Below are 21200 nucleotides of genomic sequence, written 5' to 3' on the forward strand. Positions count from 1 at the left end.
ACTCTCTTTCTTTATATAAGCCATCTCTTCCTTCCTCTTCCTCAGTTGGTACCTCCCTCTCATCCCTCCCCACCGTTTTTTTGTCTTTCTCTATCAGTCTTCCTCATTTCTTGTAATGTCGGAGGCTGCAGAAAATTAACACTCCTGCATTCCCGGCAAGGCAGAGGCACTCCAGGCGCTCCAGATGTGAAGGCTGAGGGTGCTGGGTTGATGATAAGACTCATATGTTTCCCTAATTTGACACCATTTTGTTCGATTGGGTATAGTGATTTTTGCATGCCCCACTCACTGTTCTGCTAATTTTTTAAATTTGATTAAAAAAAAATTCATAAAAATGAATGGATTTTATTCCATAAAACAAATCATTTTGATAACGTATATTCTATTTTCATAATAATATTAAACATAGTGCCCATGTCCCTGACTTGTAGTCAGTAACATCACCACCATCAATTTGTCTTTCCTCTTCACGACTGCAGCAATTACAAAAAGTACAACAGTGAGAATCTCAACGCTGATTTACTGTTTCGACACAGCCAGTGTTTCGCATCGCATGTAACACGAGTATCTCTAGTCTCCTGTCTTGAAATTGTGAATGTAATAGTGTCCATACATTGACTTTGTATGTACTGTAATCTTGTTGTCAATCACGGCCATCGCATCCGGTCTGAACGCAGCTTTACTCAGAGCATTTATGGCAAATAGTTACATAAAATACAAACCAATCTGAATCATTTTTGCATGAGTGGGAAACCTACTGTCCCAACAAATTATGCTAATATGCCCTTAACGGCAAATATTTGGGGATCTTGCACATAAATATTTTGACGTGGTCGGCACACCCCTGAAGCAAAGGCAGTGCACCAGAGTAGATGTGGCCTTCGATTGGTATGACCTCCTACACTTGATAAAGGAAACGAAAGGCTCAGACGAGGTTCGAGTGGCTCATTGCAAATTCAAATCTTCAACAAGAACATCCCAGTTCCAAAACAATGGACAAAGTTAATCACCAACAAGAGAAACAAGGTGAACCTCTCTGACGTCCTTTGCACAGAAAGGGCACTGTCACCTTCTTCCAGTACCATGCAACAAAGTGAGAATTTCGTGTGTTCTAGACACCACAGCTTCAAAGGCAGGTGAAACCGCAGATGATGAGGTGAGGTATTTGATGTTTTGCCAGAGACCAGAGCAGTGAAGTCCTGCCTCCATCAAGCAACTGCCCTAAGCACCACATCAAAAGAGCCAACTGCCAGGCATTTGTTTGGAGATACTCCTTTGATGCAATGCAGGAAGCCTCCTCTCCAGTTAACAGTGACTGGAAAGTTGTAAACGACATCTAAGAGCCAGTTTTAATGTCCTGCCCCTGCTTGTCTCCTGGAGTGAATGACCTGCAGACGTACCAGTAGGTCACCGTGCAGAAGACCTTTGTCCATGAAATGCCCTGCACTGAGTTCTGCCAGAATCCCCACAGGATACTCTAGACAGCGAGGACGACTTGTCAGTAACCAAGGGCTGACATGACTGTTCAAGAGCGACTATTGCTTGTATATATTACAACACAGTAAGTTTCCCACTCATACGAAAAATACTCTCTCAAATTTGTTTGAAATTTATGTAACTATTTGCGATAAGCAAAAGTGATGTGAATGCTCTTAGCAATGGTCCTCGGAACTGAGGAGTTGCTGCTGAGTATGACACAACCATCAAGTGTTTGGCACACATTTCAGTTCATAACTAGTAACTTTGGTAAATATGGAGAAGTTTCTTCTTTCCTTTCCTAGGAATGGTTGTCATGGGAACTGAGGAGCTGCTGCTCAGTAACTTTTTTTCAAGAGTATGACAATTTTTTAGTACTCAGATGCAAGAGATGTTACCTGTATTTATCATAGAGACAGAGACGGTTTTTGTATAGTGCCTAAATTTTGGTGCTGAACCCCTGATCCAGCCTGATACACCGGAAGCCTCCGAATGGGTCGAGTTGGGAGGACGGTTTGGTCTTGTGACGGAAATGGCATTGTTTAGGCGAAAACCCTGAAAACAAATGACTCCGGACATGCAGAAGTCACTTATCTAGTATGTGCACACATGAGATTGTTTTCTTTACATACAGCATGATTCACGGTATAGCTTGTAAGAGACACGGACATTGTGAACCTACGACAAGCCTGTATTTCCTGTGAGAAACTACACGACACTGCCATGATAAAGGTATGTTATGTATGTATGTTATTGCCCTGTTTGTATGCCATTGAAAAAATTCCTGTGATATGAGCGTGATTAATGTCACTGCTTTATCTTGTACATCATCCACCTGAATGCTGGCTGTGTCTTTTGTTTTCACTTCTGTATTTGAGGAGTTCTGCCTTCAGCTCTGGGTCTTTCTCTCTACCAGCCTTTGTTGCGTACGTATTGAAGACGGCCCTGAAGAAAAACACTTAGGAATAAACTCACACACCGAAGCCTATTAGGGTTTGAACGAGAACTGGACCCAAATGCAGAACTCAGATACAGATAACACTTAAACAAGTTTTAATGTAAAATGCGCAACACAAGTTCAAGGGGGAGGGTTGGTGCATAGTCCATAATCCAAAGTCCCCAGTGCGAGAGGGAGTGCGATTGTCTCTGGTGTGGCATCACAGTTCTGAGGCACGCCGCATTGATGTCCGTCTCTCAGGCGTACTTACACGCCGTGGAGACACAGGAGAGCAGAAAACAGACCGGTAGCTCCAAAAGCAGGCAGGCAGGCAGGAATGAAGCAAACACAAGACCACGAGGCACACACAACGATCTGAAGCTGGGTTGGAGGAACACAGAACACACACACACACACACACACACACACACACACACACAAGGGAGAACGAGGGGCTGCCATGATGTGAATCATGACGAAGCCGATCTTTGTCTTTCCATCTTTCTTTTTTGATCGTCATTGACAGATTGTTCCCACCTGCAGTCCATCAGCAGCTCCTGAGCCGAGTGACAGCAGCTGGATAACCTGCCTAAACCAGCTGACTGAAAGAAATTTACTAAACCAAATTAGTTTTCATGTCGGCTCCATGGGAAGAAATCAACAATATTTAACTGATCCATTGACTGAGCGCAGCGACTGAGGCCTGTAGTGACACCAACACACACAGACTGAGATCATTCTACATAGTTAATACTTCAAAACACAGATACAGCGGGAGAAAACGTGGGTGTTGGTTGATATATTTAATAAAATGGAAATGTATCTGTTCTGTATGTTGACGTGCGTGGGCAGGGTCTTTTTGGATTGTGGGACAGTTTCCTGTTTTATTTTGTAGTTCTCTCCCCTTGCGCCATCCCTTGTTTTACTTCCTGTCTTCTGTCATCCTTCCCTTGCACACCTGTTTTGTATCTTCCCTCGTTAGCGTGCCTCCTGTTGCCTGTCCTTGTCTCATTACTCAGTCAGTGTGCCCCTCTGTATTCAATGTGTTCAATCTGTATTTTCACAGTGTTTATGGTTTATATTCCTTCTTGGGGGAATTAATCAGTTTATTCTGTAGTTATCGTCTCTTGCCTGTTGATTCTGCATCTCGGTCCTCCTGGCTGCTTCAAACCATGACAGTATCTTTTAAACCAATTCAATACTAATAACACCATGAGCTTGAAGACAATGTGATAATAAATTAACACATACAGTGTGACTCTGGGGTCTAGGCCTTAGAGTCTTTGGTCAATCACAGGTAATTTAGATGCATCATTTTCTGTCTTCATTTTAAACCTTTTAATACCAGAAAGTCTGTCAACAAAACCTTTCACATCTTGAAATTTCTTGAGGAATTAAATATATTATATATAGTAACATTTTGATGAAAAGGGACTTCCATGCCATATTCCAATCTAAAACATTGTGTACAATACATTTAACATTTGGAAAATTAGACCTTGCCCAGCTGATGGTGCATGAAATACACCAGTCAGCAAAAAGTTCTCATTACACTAAAAACATCAACTTGAGTCAGCTAAACACTGGAAAAAAACAACAACAGTGAAAACAGGGTTCAGTCTCTAAATATTGCTTTAATATTTATTTGAACATGGTTTGATATTCGATATAAGTCCCATTTATGTTTCATTTATGGTCTTTTTCTCCAAATACGCTCTTAGTAGATTATAATTGCATTTTCTATACCTTCTGTAATAGGCAGTTGCCTGCAAGTGCATAATATTCCTCACAATATTTGAAACATTTATGATAACGTATAAATTTCCTTTACTTCACTACTGAAGTTCATATAAAAATACATTTAATTTGGTGCAGTATGGTGAAGAATTTGTATGTTTAAAGTTCAACAACATTACCACAACTTCAGTCTCGGCACAAATTAAAACATATTTCCCTTTTTAATTAAAGAAAAACAAAATCCTTCATAACACCAAATTCATCTTCTGAACTACACAGAAACACTGAACACCTGAGACTTCATATGTTGGATGCAAACAAAACAAAAGGAGATCATTTTACGGTTGGTTATTGTTTTGCACAGTAGTGATATCAGCAGCTCACAGCTAAACTGAGAGGCCAGCAGGTGGCAGAGCTGCGTCGTCTGCTGTACGTGATGTGTCTGAATGAAGTCACATGGTAAAGTGATCAGTGCAGAAACATCAGTGTCTTGTTAGGACTTTGGTCTTTTTGTTCTGTTCACATCACTGATTGATTATTGTGATTTTGACTTCCAGTTCTCCCTAATACTTTATTACTACATTCAGCTTTTTCCCACCACACATTGTCGGCCCTATACTCTATTTCTAAGGTAAAAAAAAGAAATATATATATATAGAGAGAGATATCTTGGCGAGGTCAACACTAACATTACCATCATCTGTAACTTTTTTAGCTTTTACAATAAAATGTATCTTTGGGCACATGGTGTAATGGCTATCTAGTGTCACATAATACACAGAATATAAAAAAATATATAAAAGAATACTGTTAATATTATACGATTTCATAAACAAGAAACATAAGACATGCCATAGTCATGGAAAGCTGCCAGCACAGATAATTGTAACTGTCAAAACAGACAAAGCTAACAGCTGATAAAGCTGGGTTTCCAAAAAAAGCACCATCAGCTCACACTCTAAAATTGTTTTTAAGAGTGTAAAATGATTTGATCTATGCATCAGTAACATAAAATGATGCATCTTGGAAATCTCACACGAGCCAAAGTGTAATGTAGAGGGTGTACTGCAGCAGGCTGCACACCAGAAGCTCTTAATTATGTGCAAATGTGACCCGAGAGTGTGACGAACGCGCTATGACTGTAAAACCACTCGAGACTCAAAACCACACACTTCACCCCCATTCCAAAAGCGCTTGATAATATGGCAACGCAACACAGAAATATGAGCGCTATTAGTTCTACACACTTAAGAGGTAAAAGTTTCTCTCTTGATATTAAGGACATTTCAAGTGTGAGTCACATCTGACAGGCTTTAGGAGGAGGCACTGATGGCTCTCTGGGTGGCGAGACTCCGACAGTGTAAGAAGACGGAGAGGGGATGGATGAAGGCGAGCAGGCTGAGCAGCGTCAGACCGATGTTCACCTGCAGACACATGAAGGGACAGAGGAGGAGGCAGTGAGAGGAGAGTTCAAAGAAGAAGATGGTGATTAAAGGAGGCGAAGGACCAGAGAAAGATTTACAGTTGTAGTAGTTGTTTGTTGTGTACTCACATATAAAGGGTCTCCATCCAGAGGTCCATTCACCAGGCCAAAGCAGGCATACTGCAGCAGAGAAAACACTGCAGACAGAGCCATGACCAGACCATACAGCTTCCCAAAGTGGCACGACGGGAAACTACACACACAAAGAAAAAGTGATGAAATGGCATATGATAAGGACGTGGTGAAAAAGATGTAGAAAATGAGAAACAACAGAATGTAAGCATTGAAAACATTACTTAAATATGTCGGTTGTTTTACTGTTTAAATTGTTTATAATGCATTTAATAACCCTATACTTTACCCACCCAGTACATAAACATGTAATACATTTTTAACAACACATTATAATGTTGTTATAAGCTGACATAAGAATACTCAAGTGTATTCCACAAAAACATGTGAGAATGTTTATATTTGTGTGTGTTTGATACTCACGCAATACTGAGGAAGGCTGCGTTGCCGCCGTAGAGGAAGGAGCGGTTGAGCACCTGCAGGATGAAGGTGAGGTACTGAAGTGGCAGGTACGGGGTTGAGGCACAAACTGAGAACAGCAGACACTGTAGCGCTGTCAGGAAGAGAGAAAGCACCGAAGCCCGCAGGTCTGCTTCCTGTTCACTCTGTCCTACAGACACACACACACACAAATGAAAAATTAAAACATATTTGAAGGGAAGCCATTCCTCCAAAGGCAAAACAAACTTGACAAAAATGCAAATGTTGGAAATGTTTTTTTACCCTCAAAAGAGCTCTTTAAACTAGCTCTCCTATGGAACACAAGGATGGTAATCAGTGCATTTGGACTGCTGTTATTCCACCACAATTAGTACAATTAATTAATGGGACTTTTTAAATTAAAATGTATTAAAATAAGGACGGGTTTTAGGGCAATACTGCAGGGCTATCAGCCCAAAAGTAGAAAGGCAAATGTTTTTGTTCTCCTAGCTTGCAGCCCAGAGCGACACCGGCTGGCTTGAAGATAGTATTGTGCTGGCCTAGCTCGTAGGGGCGCGGTAGTGGAAATTAATAATTATAGAATAATTTCCCTCGGGATAAATAAATAAAGCTTCTTGAATAGTAGGTTAACAGTATGTTTACAATGGGTGTGGCCCATTGGGTTCATTATAGGCATCGGCATGAGTAGTTCATTCCAAGATTAAAAGATCGCATCAATTTCTCAAGGGCCAATCGAATACTCGTTTTTCTATCTATTCTATAGATTCTATCTTAGAACGCAACGCATCATCCTGCAGGAATAACGACGCACGGCAATACAGCCTACCCAACACCTAAGGCTTATTCTCAATCAAAACAGTCAAAACACCCTTTAAGGACTTTTTTTTTTGCTCTGCTGGTACAGAGGTGGCAGGTATCAGCCGGTTCTGCTTTACCAGAACGCTTAGTTTTTTGTAGCTTGTTGACATTTTCAAACTAGTCCTCTCAGGGGAGAGTGTCCAGTGGCTCTGTGCTTGCAGCGTTGCCACCCCAAACGTCACTGCTTTCCCCCTCCATGCCGTCAGGGCCTTGCACAGTAACCCTGTCATGTAGTTCACAAAACTTCTCTCGGATGGTGAGGCGAAGAGCCGGTTCCAAATATCAAATGTGTTTGTATCTCGGGTCAAGCGCAGAAGCAAGAGGTGCTGCACACACACACACAAAAAGCTGTTGTTTACCAATCGAGTTCATTTGAAACGAGGACTACTCGAGGAATCAATCTTTCGCGCCCATCCCTAGTTCATTCCTAGTCTTTATTAGTATTAGCATGTTACCTGCAGCACGAGGTTTGCCCTTGTGTCTGTCCATGATGAGGCCGTTCCAGGGAGCACACAGCACGCCACACAGCTGCGTTATAGCAAAGGCATTGGTGTACTGGCTCACTGCAGGGACACAAAAGCAAGAACAAGGCGGTTAGATCCAAAAAACTCACAACAACAGTTCAAAAAGTCTGCCAGAATATGAGATATACGTGCGTTCTATTCTCTACACAGCGTCTTGCTAAGATAATGTTAGATTTCATCAAAAATAGCCATAAACAAACTTGAAGCCTGATCTTGTTGATCAGAGTTCTAACTCTTAACGCACAGTGAATTTTGTGACGCTCACAGTTCCTTTGAAGGATGCTTTGCAGGAAGCCTTCGTAAGAAAGAAACTACAATATATGGAGCTTGCAGCAATGGCAGAACAGGGTCTGGGGTGCAAAGATCTGCCCAGTCGAAGTTGGATGTCTGGGATTTGTTGTAGGATTGATGAGGGACCTGGGGATCAGCGGACAAGCCCCTCTGCAAGGCCATCAAGAAAACATCAGGGACGGCAGAGCGGAGTGGAAAGTGTCTCCAGCTGAAGACAAAAGACCTCCACCAGTCTCTCACTACCACCTCCGATCCTGCTGGAGACGTAGGGCCCTGTCAGCGAAATGTTGATGAAAGTAGGGGCCCACTTGACAAACCCAACGACTTGTCTGCCCTTTCGTACCATCTGAGCAGCGTCACTGAATTTGAAAACTTCAGTCACATCCTCTCAGTTGATGCCCCGGCTGATCGGTTAGTCGGCCTGTGCATCAGCTTATTAAGTCCATGAACCCTCATGGACTTGATAAGGACGGTTTGCACAAAACTCCATCTCTGCTAAGATAATATACTGATGTAGTCTCTCTGTGTGTTTACCCAGTGAAGGCTCTCCCACTGTCAGCCGCTGCAGCGTTGGGTTGAGGGTGCCGATGAAGAGGTAATGTCTGAGCTGCATCACCGACAACCAAAGCAGGTGCCACAAGAAGAACCTGGACATCACACACTCTCTGAAACTCTTCTCTTCTAAGAGAGACAAAGGGAGACCACAGACATGGATGAAGACAAAGATGAAGAGAAATAGGATGTATAATGATGGAATTCTGTTATATCTTGCTATCTGTATCTATGACACAGAAAAGTGAACACACCTTGTTTCACAGGGACGTCTTTGAGGGGCATTTCATCTGCTGCTATCTGGGCGTTACCATTCGCTGTTGTCTGCTCCAGACTCAGAGTCTTTGATTTACCACAGGTTATCCTGACAAAGGTCAAAGGTCACAGTGGGTCAGCCACAGACCGAAGGCAAGACATAAGATGCTACAATCAACAGAATATGGAAGATGAAGAATGTGGCACATGAAAAAAAAACATTTGACTTGCATTATTGTTTTTGTTTTTTAACCATTTAAAAAAAAAACTATTTGCAAAAATGGATACATTCATGAATTCTCTTTCTTTTTTTAAAGTAAAACCAGAAAATAACAAGCCCTATTTTCACTTGAGGTATCCCTGACGCACATGTGAGATGATGAGGCGTGTGTTGTTTCTTGAGGATTTGTACCCGTATGTGTAGTCATCAGGCAGCGGGTAGGGAATGTGGCCTCTGGGTAGTAAGAAGAAAGTCCTGAGCAGGTGAAAGACGCTGCAGGCAGACAGGAAGAGGAAGGAGGAGCGGAGAGTGACACCAGCCTCGTGTAACAGCTGTGGGAGAAGATAAGACGAGGTGGAAATCGTCGTTACAACTTGAGACGGGAACGCCCACTCAAGTGAATGAGAAAGCGTGTCCAAACTTTTGACTAGTACTGTATGAGAGCAGTGTATGAATGTTTCTCACCTTGATGACAAGGAAGAGGGCTGAGGAAGAATCGAAGGCCCCGTTATAGAGAGTGATGATGGTGGAGCGACGTGAGCCGAACAGGTTTCCAACCTTTGGGAGAAAAATTAGATGTGATCATCCATTAAAAGCCCAGCGACATGAGTATGTCTGTGTGTGTGTGTGTGTGTGTGTGTGTTTATGTGTGTGTGTGTGTGTGTGTGTGTGTGTGTGTGTGTGTGTGTGTGTGTGTGTGTGTGTGTGTGTGTGCGTGTGTGTGTATTTGCGCGTGTGTGTATCGACAGATTGTGTTTCCAATTATATAAAACACTTTGATATTTACTCTCATGGGCTGATATTTCCAAAACTATAAACAGCACCAACATTTATTACTGACACATTGTCTATTGAAAAAAACCTGCCAAGGACAATATCAAATGATAAATAGCTGTTACTCGACAAAAAAGTGTATTTGCACCAAACTTCACATGGAGCTCCAAACAACATTTATATTTTAAAACAAACAAAAATGCCCTGGTTAACTTTGGCATTATTGAACAGAACTATTTTTTTCTCTTTGCATTATTTTGTAATATGCTACCATAATGGTAATGCATGATGGGGACTTTGCACTACATCCGAAAGAAAGGGTAGGTTCCCCTGAATCATACGATGTACAACACTTAACACTGATGTAACTATGTCCAGGTGTTTTTTTTTTTTTATCTCTGTGCTTTGAATTTTGCATTTAAGTGTCTGTGTCTGAGTTGTTGTTTTACAATGAAAAAATTGTTTTCACATAATGATGTAGTTTTGGATTGGTTTCCTGAGAGGGCTTTGTACATTTTTCTCCTGCAGCAGATCATGAGCTCAGTCTGAGAAAAGGCCCGCAGCCAACAAAAGAGCAGAGTGCAGACGCGCTGTGTTTTTATCTGGTAAACAAAAACAAAGACATCAAAACTCTGTCTCTTCCCAAAAAAAGATCTTCTAAGGGCTTTTTTCAGTTCCAACTTTACTCAGATATGCCTTTAGGTGAGACTCTGGTTACAGAGAACAAATGCAGGCATCCAGACGAAAATACGAACTTTGGCCGACCAAATCTGATATCTTTAAAATTCAAAAATGTTTAATGATTTTCCGGCATTTTAAAGACCAAACAATTCAATAATTGAGAAAATAAGAGATTAATTAAATTCAAAAATTGACAAAGATCTTTTTAATCTGAACGACTGCGTCAGTACCTGCATGTTGGTCAATAGAAACAGGATGCCACCCACTGCCAGGAAGGAGAGAGCTGGGAAGAGCATGATGGACACAGCTGACGAGAAGAAAAAAAAAAAAAACATGGGGTAAAATGAGCAACCACAGCTGTCAACTGTAACATTTATAGACTTAAGAAAGAGGTAGAGAAATGTTTTTTTCACCTGCACTCGACAAGGAAACCATCAAGGTGCCTGTGGTGTAAAGCAGTCTGGTGAGAAAAATAAATGTTATTGAGTTAATGTGCTTCACATTAACAAGGCGTGAGAGTGTGAGTCATATTGTTTTTTTTTTTAAGGACAAGATTTTTTAAAACAAAAAAAACTTGAATACAATGAAAACAAATCAAAAACGCTTTGAGTAACAAAATTCACTCTTAACATGCGTTCACACACTGTTTGGAGAACATTAATTTTCTTTTTGAAGATCTACCCTCATCTCGGCTTGCTGCGTCTTGCCTAACTATTTGCATTCCTTGGCCTTTTATTTTTCCTCCACCCTCTTTTAGTGGAAACATATGTTCTTGGTTTGTTTTTGTAGATTTAGATATATCCAGGGTGGTATATGGTGGGCTTATTCGTCTGAACATCTTTGACATTCCTCCATCCTCTGGTGATTAAAAGCCTCTGACCTCTCCCATTCTTAATCCTCCCTTTTCTTGCACCAGTTTCGTTGCCCTTGCCTACTGCTCTGTTTTCTAAGCTCCTCCTTTTCTCATAAAACATTTTCTCTACATTCTGCGTTGCTAAGTGTCAGGCTGTGGTATGTACGCTGCATCTTCCCGTGTCTGTCACTGTCTGGAAGCATCAGCTCTTTTACGTAACACCCTCCTTGAGGGAGATACTCTGTCTGCCTTCTCACTTTTCAAGCTACTCCTGTTCCCTTTTTCTTCACAGGAACTTGCGGCGTATAATTAGCAGCAAATGGGAATCCCTCAGACCACAAATACCAGAGACTGATTACAGAAAATCGCTTATATACACTGTAGAGAGGCACAGCCATGTATGGAGATGTTGCGGACAGTTTAGTTTTATTGCTGCATTAAAAAACTTTTTTTGGCAAAAAGTATCTGATCTCACTGCAAAGTATCTGATCTCACTGCAAAAACTAGTGAAAACGTTTCTTGCTTTTTATGTTTACTTATCTTAATATATGAATGCAAAAGCTTCTTTGTGGTAACCTTTTCAAAGTCAGTGTCATATGTCTGTTTTCTAAAATCACGTTGACTTAAGACTAAATAAAAGAGCTTCAAGTGAGTGCGGGAGCAAGTGTTGATTATTTATGTTGTTTTGTGAAACACACAAAAATCTGAACTGATTCAAAATAAATAAATATTACATTTAGTTGCTTTTTCTTTAATTGAAACGCTAAATGCTGTCCACAGTTATGCTGTTCAAGTATGAATTCCTCTGTTCTGCCGAGCTAAAAAAAAACATCATTTTCCACTCTTTGGAGTAGTGTCTTGATGTTTAAAAAACCTAAAATCATGACAAAACATGGGCAGAATATAATATTTGATGATGCAGAATTAGATGATGCATTAAATCTTTAACTAAAGGTAATTCAATCAAACTGTTGTTGGATTGAACCGTCACATCTCTAATAAATACAAATACAACCAACAAGAAGAAAGTTGCACTTCTGCAATAATCATGAACTACCTCTTGTTGTTGTTTCTTTAAAAGTCGATGTTTACTATTCAGCGTTTGCATGGGCGTCACTTTGTTTTGAAAAGTGGTTTTGAAATTTCCCGAGCATCCCCAGCGTAAATGACACCTATGAAGGTTTGTCATTTGATTCCTCTTAAAAGGATAGTTGGGGGTGAGCTTTTAGACCTCGAGAGAATTACCGTTTTGATGAAAAATGCCATTGACCTTGGACTCCTGATTAATTAAGCTGTTGTTGCACTCACATTCCAAGGAGCCGAGCCACTGTAGTACCAAACCGGTCAAAGAGGAAACCATTAGGCAGCGTCAGGAAATTGTTCATAAAGGAGGCGATGGTGAAAACAAGCGAGAATTGTTCATCCTGTCCACTGCAATCTGTACACAAATACAACAGAGAGAGAGAGACAGAGAGAGAGAGAGAGAGAGAGAGAGAGAGAGAGAGAACCAGGATTCAGAAAGATGCGGTGAGGTGATCATGAAGGTCAGAAATCCAGCTGTTTAGAATTCAAAGTAGTAGAAGTGAGATTAAACAAACCGACCTAAGACGTGTGTTGCATTGACTTCTGTGGTGTTGACGCACAGAGAGCTGAAGTAGCCCTCCGTCTTCAGGACAAACACAAGTGAGGCCCATCCGAACACAGCTCCAGCGAAACACAGACACTCAACCAGACCAGTAGCAAAGGTGAGGCACCGTCGCACCATCGATCTGTCCACAAGACCCGGCATCGTCCCACACACACTCACACAGACAATTCACACACAGACAAACAATATATTTTCCACTGCATGGACATGCACAAACACACTCGCACAGATGGCTCCTGTCACTGCACCTGCCAAACAGAGGAAATACAAAAAGGAATGTAGATCTGACAAATTTAGAGAGGTCTAAGTGTTTACATGAGCCTGCTCTGCACCTTTAAAGCAAGGACATTTCCATATGATCTGTATAACGCATCAAGAGCACTCAAGTGGAAATTCTTAAAGTTGCAAAAACCAGACGTGCTAAAACATGTGGTCACGTAATGTGCTGCTTGAGTTCAGCCAGTCAGTTTCCTTTCAAAAAAAAAGGTGTACATTTGCATACATTCAGACTTTGGATTACAGGGATAACTTACTTTTGCTGAGGTACCGGTAGATCATAAAACTCCCACTTCCTTTGAAGCCACAGAAATGGTAGCGTTGTTAAGTTGAAATATTCTCCAGCATACTACTCTCTAGTACTCACAGTTCAGCTTCTGTGGGTGTCCCCAATCTTCTCACAAACCACACCTCTCTGCTCTTGCCCCACTATTTTTCTTTATATAGGCCAGCTCTTCCTTCCGCTTCCTCAACAGCTCCCTCCCTCCCTTCTCTTTCTCTATCAACTGTGTTTCTCTCTTTCCATCAGAAAATGAACCCTCCTGCCTTCCCTGCAAGGTAAACAGCCCTGAAGCTGCCACTGAAGCTGTGAGACGCGCTCCAGATGTGCAGAATGCTGGCTACACTGGTTTGGCCAGAAGGTCATGTGACTCGCACAGAAAAAAAATCCTCAGTGAGTGTTGTGTGGAGAGTTTCTGTATGTGTCATAAATGGGTACGTGTGTACAAAGAAGAGAGAACAGAATTATTTGACTGTCATTGCAACATTTTACAACAAAAATTAGGTAGGAAAACCGACAATGCATTCATACATATCAAACCGTAATTAAAACTAAAGAAAAGTAAGATTGCACATTTGATGAGTGGTTGTTCTCGTTGCTCTATATCACAGAATTGTACTACAATATGTACTAATGAATAGACAAAGATGCAGTTCAAATGTAAACTGGGTTCTGTGTATGTTGTGTTTGTGTTTATATCGCAGCTTAGGGGCGTTGTTCAGCCCGATGGAAAGCAGAGATTGGAATGCAGTTAGAATGAAGTCAGATTCCTTTTATAAAACAGGTAGCTCAGATCAAGCAATCACTTGGTTCATAGCCGTGTATAACAACCACATACAACGGCTATGGCGTCTAACGTCTTTGCACAATTCAGTACCACTCTGATTCTGATAGAAGACAAAGTTGTAGACAATGCTTCAGATATGGATGTTGGATAAGAAGCTACAAATACTAAAATGTGAATGCTTCACACAAGCACAAGCATCACAAATCTATACAATCACTGCGCTTTCAAGGTTTGCACAGAAGATTAGTGTCACCAGCTCAGTGTCTGACCAAATGTGAAACATGGTCCCAATCTCCCCTTCTGTTCCTGGGTTATGGCGTTGAATAATGGCCTGGAAAGTATCCTCGTTCATTGTTTAAACATATAAAAAGTAATATGCTACACTTTGTATGTAATCTACATATTTATTACTGTAGTAAGAAAATCAGCTGACGTAGTATAATCAGTCAATCACGCTAAATTCTGCATAGAGAGCAGGCTGTGATTGGGTCTCAAAACAAAGGACCTTCACCCAACCTTATGGAAGAACAGCATGTGTGACCTGTTCGTTTGTTCATGATAGCAAACTCCATTTAGCTGTCGAGCTGCAGACGAGCTTAAGAGAGGCGAGGGCGGTTATTAACTGTTACTTCTTTAGCGTTTCTGTAATTGTTGTTATGACCATGTGAAGTGCCTCTGAGTACGTTTTAAAGTGTTGTAAATGTTTATATACAGTACATACATATGTATTATTCATAATTATTATATCTGCAGAAATTCCTAAGGGGGGCTGGTTAAAAAAAATGACTGACACTATCAAATACGAACAACAACATGACAATGACTGTTAGATACAGTCTGATGTAAAGTCCAATAAGTCACCTACAGTAGGTGTGTCATTATCAAACCAACCAAGGCAGACTCCACTCAGACTCCAGATACTATATCACTCTGTTGGATGATAACATAATGGCTGATATTATGTTATTTTCTTTGCTTTGATTGATTGATTGATTGATTGATTGGTTGGTTGATTGGTTGATTGATTGGTTGGTTGATTGGTTGATTGATTGATTGATTGATTGATTGATTGATTGGTTGATTGATTGATTGATTGATTAATAAATATGTGTGTAAAATGACCAAAGTGTCATTTCTACAAATACAATACCTTTTGCGTGATATAGCTGTCTCACTTTGGATTCAGTGGGTTGTTGCTATTTTAATGTTACTTAGTGGTGGGGAGTAACTAATTATATTAACCCATTAATGTACTTTACCTGAGCACTAGCATTTTCTGCTGCTTTATGCTTCTACACCTCTACATGTGGATGTACATTACATACAAGAGACTGCATTTCTACATTTATTTGATAACTGAAGTGACGACTGTAGTTACTTTACATTTTTAGATTGTTAATGAAAAATATAATCAACTAATACGGTGTGATTTTTTTAGGATTTCAGATCCGCAGTTTGTTAAGCTTCCTCCGAAGCTGCTGTTGCTATGGCACAAGAGCAACCAGAGCACATGTTGTTACGGGATCTTCATGATTAGGCCCAGATACTTTGGCTCCTTCACTTTAATGCTGTTTTTTTCAGCAGGGACAAGTCCGTGGAAGTTGAGGGCAGAGATTTAAATCAGTGATGAAAGTCTTACCATAGAGCAACTACAACAATCATGAGACTGAGAATGTATGTTTTACCAGTATCGCCCCCTGATCACAAGACAGATATTTTTACTGCACACGCGCACACAGTGTGACATGCAAACAAGCTTGTACCTACTTCCTGAAACCAATCACGCAGTGCCGCTGGCATCAACTGCCTAAATATCTCAATGTGTGTATGTGTAGCTATAGCCTGGAGATACTGACTCCAAAGAAGATGAGCAAAGGTCTTGAGCCACATGACATCTATCTCATCACAATGCAGTCTCACTATAGCTTAAAGGACAATGCTGGCCTCATTTGACCTCTTTACTCTTATCAACAAATCCCACAGATTCCCATGTTGCTCCATTTCTGTCTTAAAGCTGTGAAACACAATAAAGGCTGTACTGTTGTGCTGGCTTTCATAGTCTTACATTTAATCACACACGACTGGATTTTATGTCCTAAAAGTGTTCAGACTGATGACAAGTTTAACGATCCATAGCCCATTGACTCCCAAATGAACTTCCTTTGCTGATGAAGATAGTGCAAAAAGGTTGAAAGCTCCAGAATATGCAGTAAGTCACCTTTGAGTTAAGATTGTTTTGCCAAATGCTGCAGTTTATTCCTCTTAGCTCTTTGTTGTACTTCTGAATTAAAATGGCTCTTACATGGTGCAGCAGAGTACGAATGCATCACAGTCTAACTTAAGCACAATGTCAGCGTAAAGGAATAGTTGCTTTGCTTTAGTAAGGTTGATACTCTCATGTTTGTACTATACATATGCAGTTGGAACCAGCTGATTGTTAGCTTACTTTAGTATAAAAACAGGGGGAAAAGTTAACCTGGCTCTGTTGATAGTCAACAAATCCCCCTACCAGCATCTCCAACGTTCACTAATTTTTCTCAGCAAGAATCTGAGCTTCAAGCATCATCTAATAAAGCTTGGCCCACATTTTAATTTCATTTGTTTATCGTTGTTTAGGACTAAAGCACAAAGTCACCCAGCTTTGGATTTAGGTTAGCGTACAGGTACAGGTTAGCCATGTAGCTGTAACGGTTATATTTAGGGTTAGGGGACTAGGGAATACATTTGACCATTTAGGGGTTCTCATAAGTAAGTAAAAGTACTTAAGTGTGTGTGTGTGTGTGTGTGTGTGTGTGTGTGTGTGTGTGTGTGTGTGTGTGTGTGTGTGTGTGTGTGTGTGCATGTGTGTTTGCATAACCGGAAGTCAAAAAGGAAAAGTGCAAACATCAGCAACTTCAAGGACAGCTAATGGTCAGATGTCATCATCACTCATCTCCTTTCTTTAGGAAATGATGCCAAAATAGACACAAACCACGAGACTCTCGTTCTCCATCTCACGCACTTCTTTGGAAAAGATTTTTTTAAAAACATTTGTGGTGAAAGGGAAAGATAGAAGTCACATGTGACTTGTAAGACGTAATCCTAAACATTTGATCTAAAACTACCCACCCATCCATTATCCGTAACCAATTATCTTCCACAAGGTTCGCTCACATTCACACCTTTGCACAATTTATAAAAAATTGAACTTTTTATCTAATCTGTGTTTGGACTTTGGAAGAAGCCGGAGAACCCTACACTAACACAGAGAGATCACACAAACTCCACTAGCAGACTATGAAGAAATCCATCTGACGGGTTTAAACAAACACCTGGGATGACGACCTGGTTAATGTTTTAAAGGTGCAGGAGAAACACATTTAACCCCTAGAAAAATGCTTAACCTCCGTAAATGGGAGTCATGGAGTTCACTGACCTCACATAGAGTGTGTGAACCAAACACAGCATAGTATGGTCTGTCATAGTCTTCTGTAGGGTCGTCAACGTCTTTTAGGTCACATCTGGTCCGTACTACGTACATTGTATAAAATTGAGTTGCATCTTAATCTGGGCATACAATAAAATATAGAGAAGTCAAAAGCATATACATATACTTTTATGGTGTAAATTATTGACATATTCATATATTTACACATCATGTTTTAAAGTGAAACATACGTGGAACAGTGGATTCTTAAGATTAACAGCATCCGTGGATGGCTGCCTCACCCAACAGGCTAGTATACCTATCATCAATGTCGTGTAAATTACAGGTTTTTGTTTTTTCACAAATATGTTGGATTCATGTTAATGTACATTTTCATTTATATTTCAATAACTCGGCGGTTTCAGAACTTATACTTGATGGCGTCACACATTTGAGTTTCAGCACTTTTGGATTTGAGAGAGAGTTGGTCATGTTGGCTAATATTTCTGGGCTGTGTACACATTTTTTTTTAAAAGGGCGTAGTTCCCCTTTAAAGAGCTAATTTTCAGCTTTACTGTTTGAGGGTTTTCACATCTCTAACAACAATAGGATACTTAACCACTTTATACACAATTCCAATGAAAATGCAGAGGGACAGTGATCCAAAACATAAAGACAAAGCATCAACCAAGTAGAAGGACCTTCACTGGTCAAGTTGGCCACCTGACTTCAGTCCAACTGAAGGGACGAAGCCTCTGAAACAAGCCAGAGGTGAATTCAATTCAATTCAATTCAATTCCAAAAACTTTATTTGTCCCCGGGGGGCAATTCAGGGGGAGGGGGCAATTCAGGGAAGCTGCCTGCAGAGCGCCACTGACCTCAAGTTCATCGTAATCTGTCTGAGGTAATTTTGATCATTTAAAATTGGAGGTCTATGTATAAAATATTGTTGTTTTAAGAGAAGAGAGAATTTTAATTCCTCCTGCAATTCCCATTTTAAACTAAACCGATTAGACCATAGACTGTATAAAAAAAGACATAACCTCTCCGTTGACTCTGACTTTGACTCCGCCTCATTTCCTCTTACCAAAAAAGAGCACTGATGTGACGTTGGGGGGAGGGAGATACGTCCATCTGGCTGGCGTATACAGAATTAGCCACATTAGCTCCACCGCCCAGGAGCAAGGCTAACAGCACACGCTACTAGTTAAACAAGAGTGGGAGTCAATATTGAGATTTTTTCCGGGACCGCTTAATTAACATAACAGAGCTAATGTTAACACGGTATGTTCCTAAACCATCTGTTTGTACAGAGCAAACCATCTTGTCACTTATGGTAACACCACCACACGAATGACCGCGGTCCAGGTTGAGATGACGGAGTTAGGGTGCTAATCCTGACAACTAGCCTCCGAGGAGAAGTGAAGGCCACTGTCACTCAAGAGGCCACACCCCTAAATATTCATAAACTTTAACCTAAAATAAAATAAAAACTAGCCTGGTACAAGAATATTCATCCTCCTAAGTGTATGATCTAAACATAGATACTAGAATGTTTTTTTGAACCAGGTCTTAAATAGGTTTAATTATGTTGTGAAAAACAGCCTGTTTAACATGGGGGTCAATGAGAAACTGCTCTATTATGGAAACTACTCCTAGTGGACACTCGGAGAACTGACATTTTTGGCACTTTCGTATTTGATCAACCAGGAAGTCGCTGTGGAGGGGGCTTGGATTAGACATAGTGACACTTTTTAAGGCAGTTTTGCAAACCTGCTCTTAATTACTTATGTATTCATTCTTTTATTTATGTGGACATGTACAGTATATACTATAAAGCCCATGGAGAATCTCTGGAAAAAATCCTCAGCAACAAAGTAATGGCTAAGAAACCCACTACGGTTACTGAACTGTGGAAGAGACTGAAGAAGAATGGACCAAGATCAAACCAGAGCAGAGTGAGAACTAGTGATGTCCTGTGGGCACAGATGTGCTGAAGTCACTCAAAGCAAAGGCCTCTACACTTCCTGTTCATTTTTAATCCTATAGCCCTAAAAAAAAAACATTGTTTAAATCTTCTCTACTGACACAGTGGTTACTGTTCTCTAATTTTGTTCACTTTTTTTTTTTTACAGGTTCTTGTTGAAGTGCCTTGGTAATTAAAAAAAAAAAATGCTAGTACAGCAGTGGTATAGCCACAGCTGAGATTCTGAACAATAAAAAAATAACAGTATTTAAAAATAAATATGTATTAATACCCTGTTCTCCAATTTTGATCTCCAGTGTGGACAGAGGTGACTCTTTGCGTTCAGAGCTCCAATACTTTGAAATGACTTACGTGAGGAGTGTGTCAATTACAATAAGAGACATATAGAGACATTACATCCTTCTTTTATCGGCTCAGCAAACAATCTCCAAATATTTACTGACGTCAAATGTTCTTATCTCAAATGACATTACATGCACAATTTAATAGTTCCTTAATTTTCCATGTCGGGAAACTTCCTGATTTGGCAGGTCCCAGAAACTGTTCATGCCAGGCCACTGTGTGGGTTGTTATTTGAACATTTGACACACCCCTATTTCCTGTAGATTGTTTGTGTCTAATGTAATTATCATTATGGATATTGCTGCTTGCTGCTGCTAATGCAGAAATTGTCTCTGTAAATCATAAATACGTTAGTGGTCCAGACCTACTATATACGTTATGATTTGGCACTATAAATAAAATTTAATTCTGGGAAACTGAGATCAACTGGGAGACAGTAAGCAGTCTCCACATAGCTGCTGGATAGATGGAAAAATGAATTACTTAATTATGAGTTTTGTATAATATATATTATTAAAGGCAAGTTATATATACCATATATATAATGTATTATTGGATGCAAGTTATGTACTTTTTACAGTTTTATCCCTTCAGGCCTCTAAGACTTATTGAAATCATGGAAAATAATAATAATACTGATCTCAGAACCGTAAGGGTGAGTACATTTTAAATTCAATGTACTCTTTCTGTGGTTTTTTTTTGTGTATATCCATGTATATTTTCTCCATCCGCTAAGCACAAAATCTCCAGGTCACATTCCTGGTATGTAATCTGTTTATATTTGGCAATAAAGTTAATTCTGAGTCTCATTCCGATTCTGAAGAAATAATTAATTATTTTAACATTTTGTTAATCAATCTTTGTCTGAGCTGCTCACAAAACCTTTAACTTAAGGAGTCTGGAGTATCTGGAGTCACAAGCAGATATTTTTTTGTAGTCAGAGGTCACAGGTAAAATAAACAAAAAAGCAATACAAACGCTCGTACACATGATGAAAAGTGTTTGAATAAAAAAAAAAAATCAATGCACATTCACACCTTTTGCTGACTTCATGCAGTAGACAACTGTGCCTTTGCCACATGGTGCAGTGTCTGCAGCACAGCCCTGTGGTCATGCTGCGGGGCTGTTACATCTCCAGTCCTGATGCAGCTGTAAGAGTCGTGCATGAGTTCACACAGGCAAGAGCTTCTGATCTATTTTCAGTGTGTACCTGTCTGATGTGTTTTCGTGGCAGGATGTATACTTACGTGATGTTATGCCCTCCTGCAGTGATCCCATTGTCTATACCATCCACATATTGTCTGTCCCTTAAGATGGAAA

At 40.3% G+C, this 21200-nt stretch overlaps 1 protein-coding gene across 2 annotated transcripts; it reads right to left on the reverse strand.

The window, feature by feature from the left end:
* Positions 1-3929: 3929 nt before the first annotated feature.
* Positions 3930-21200, reverse strand: LOC310948281 (equilibrative nucleobase transporter 1-like). 2 transcript variants are annotated; one of them, XM_083915351.1, is made up of 13 exons: positions 21128-21200; positions 12757-13050; positions 12463-12592; positions 10715-10761; positions 10532-10608; positions 9312-9404; positions 9039-9178; positions 8626-8735; positions 8354-8500; positions 7460-7567; positions 6129-6315; positions 5703-5826; positions 3930-5574 (listed from the first exon to the last, which is right to left on the reverse strand). In XM_083915351.1, the coding sequence occupies exons 2-13, from the start codon at positions 12941-12943 to the stop codon at positions 5464-5466; spliced, it is 1461 nt and encodes a 486-aa protein (XP_083771477.1). In that variant the 5' UTR covers positions 12944-13050; positions 21128-21200; the 3' UTR covers positions 3930-5463. The 2 variants fall into 2 exon arrangements, with proteins under 2 accessions (XP_083771477.1, XP_083771476.1); XM_083915350.1 differs by lacking the exon at positions 21128-21200 and adding an exon at positions 13336-13471.

This window comes from Echiichthys vipera, assembly GCF_963691815.1.
Source record: "Echiichthys vipera genome assembly, chromosome: 6".
NCBI lineage: Eukaryota > Metazoa > Chordata > Actinopteri > Perciformes > Trachinidae > Echiichthys > Echiichthys vipera.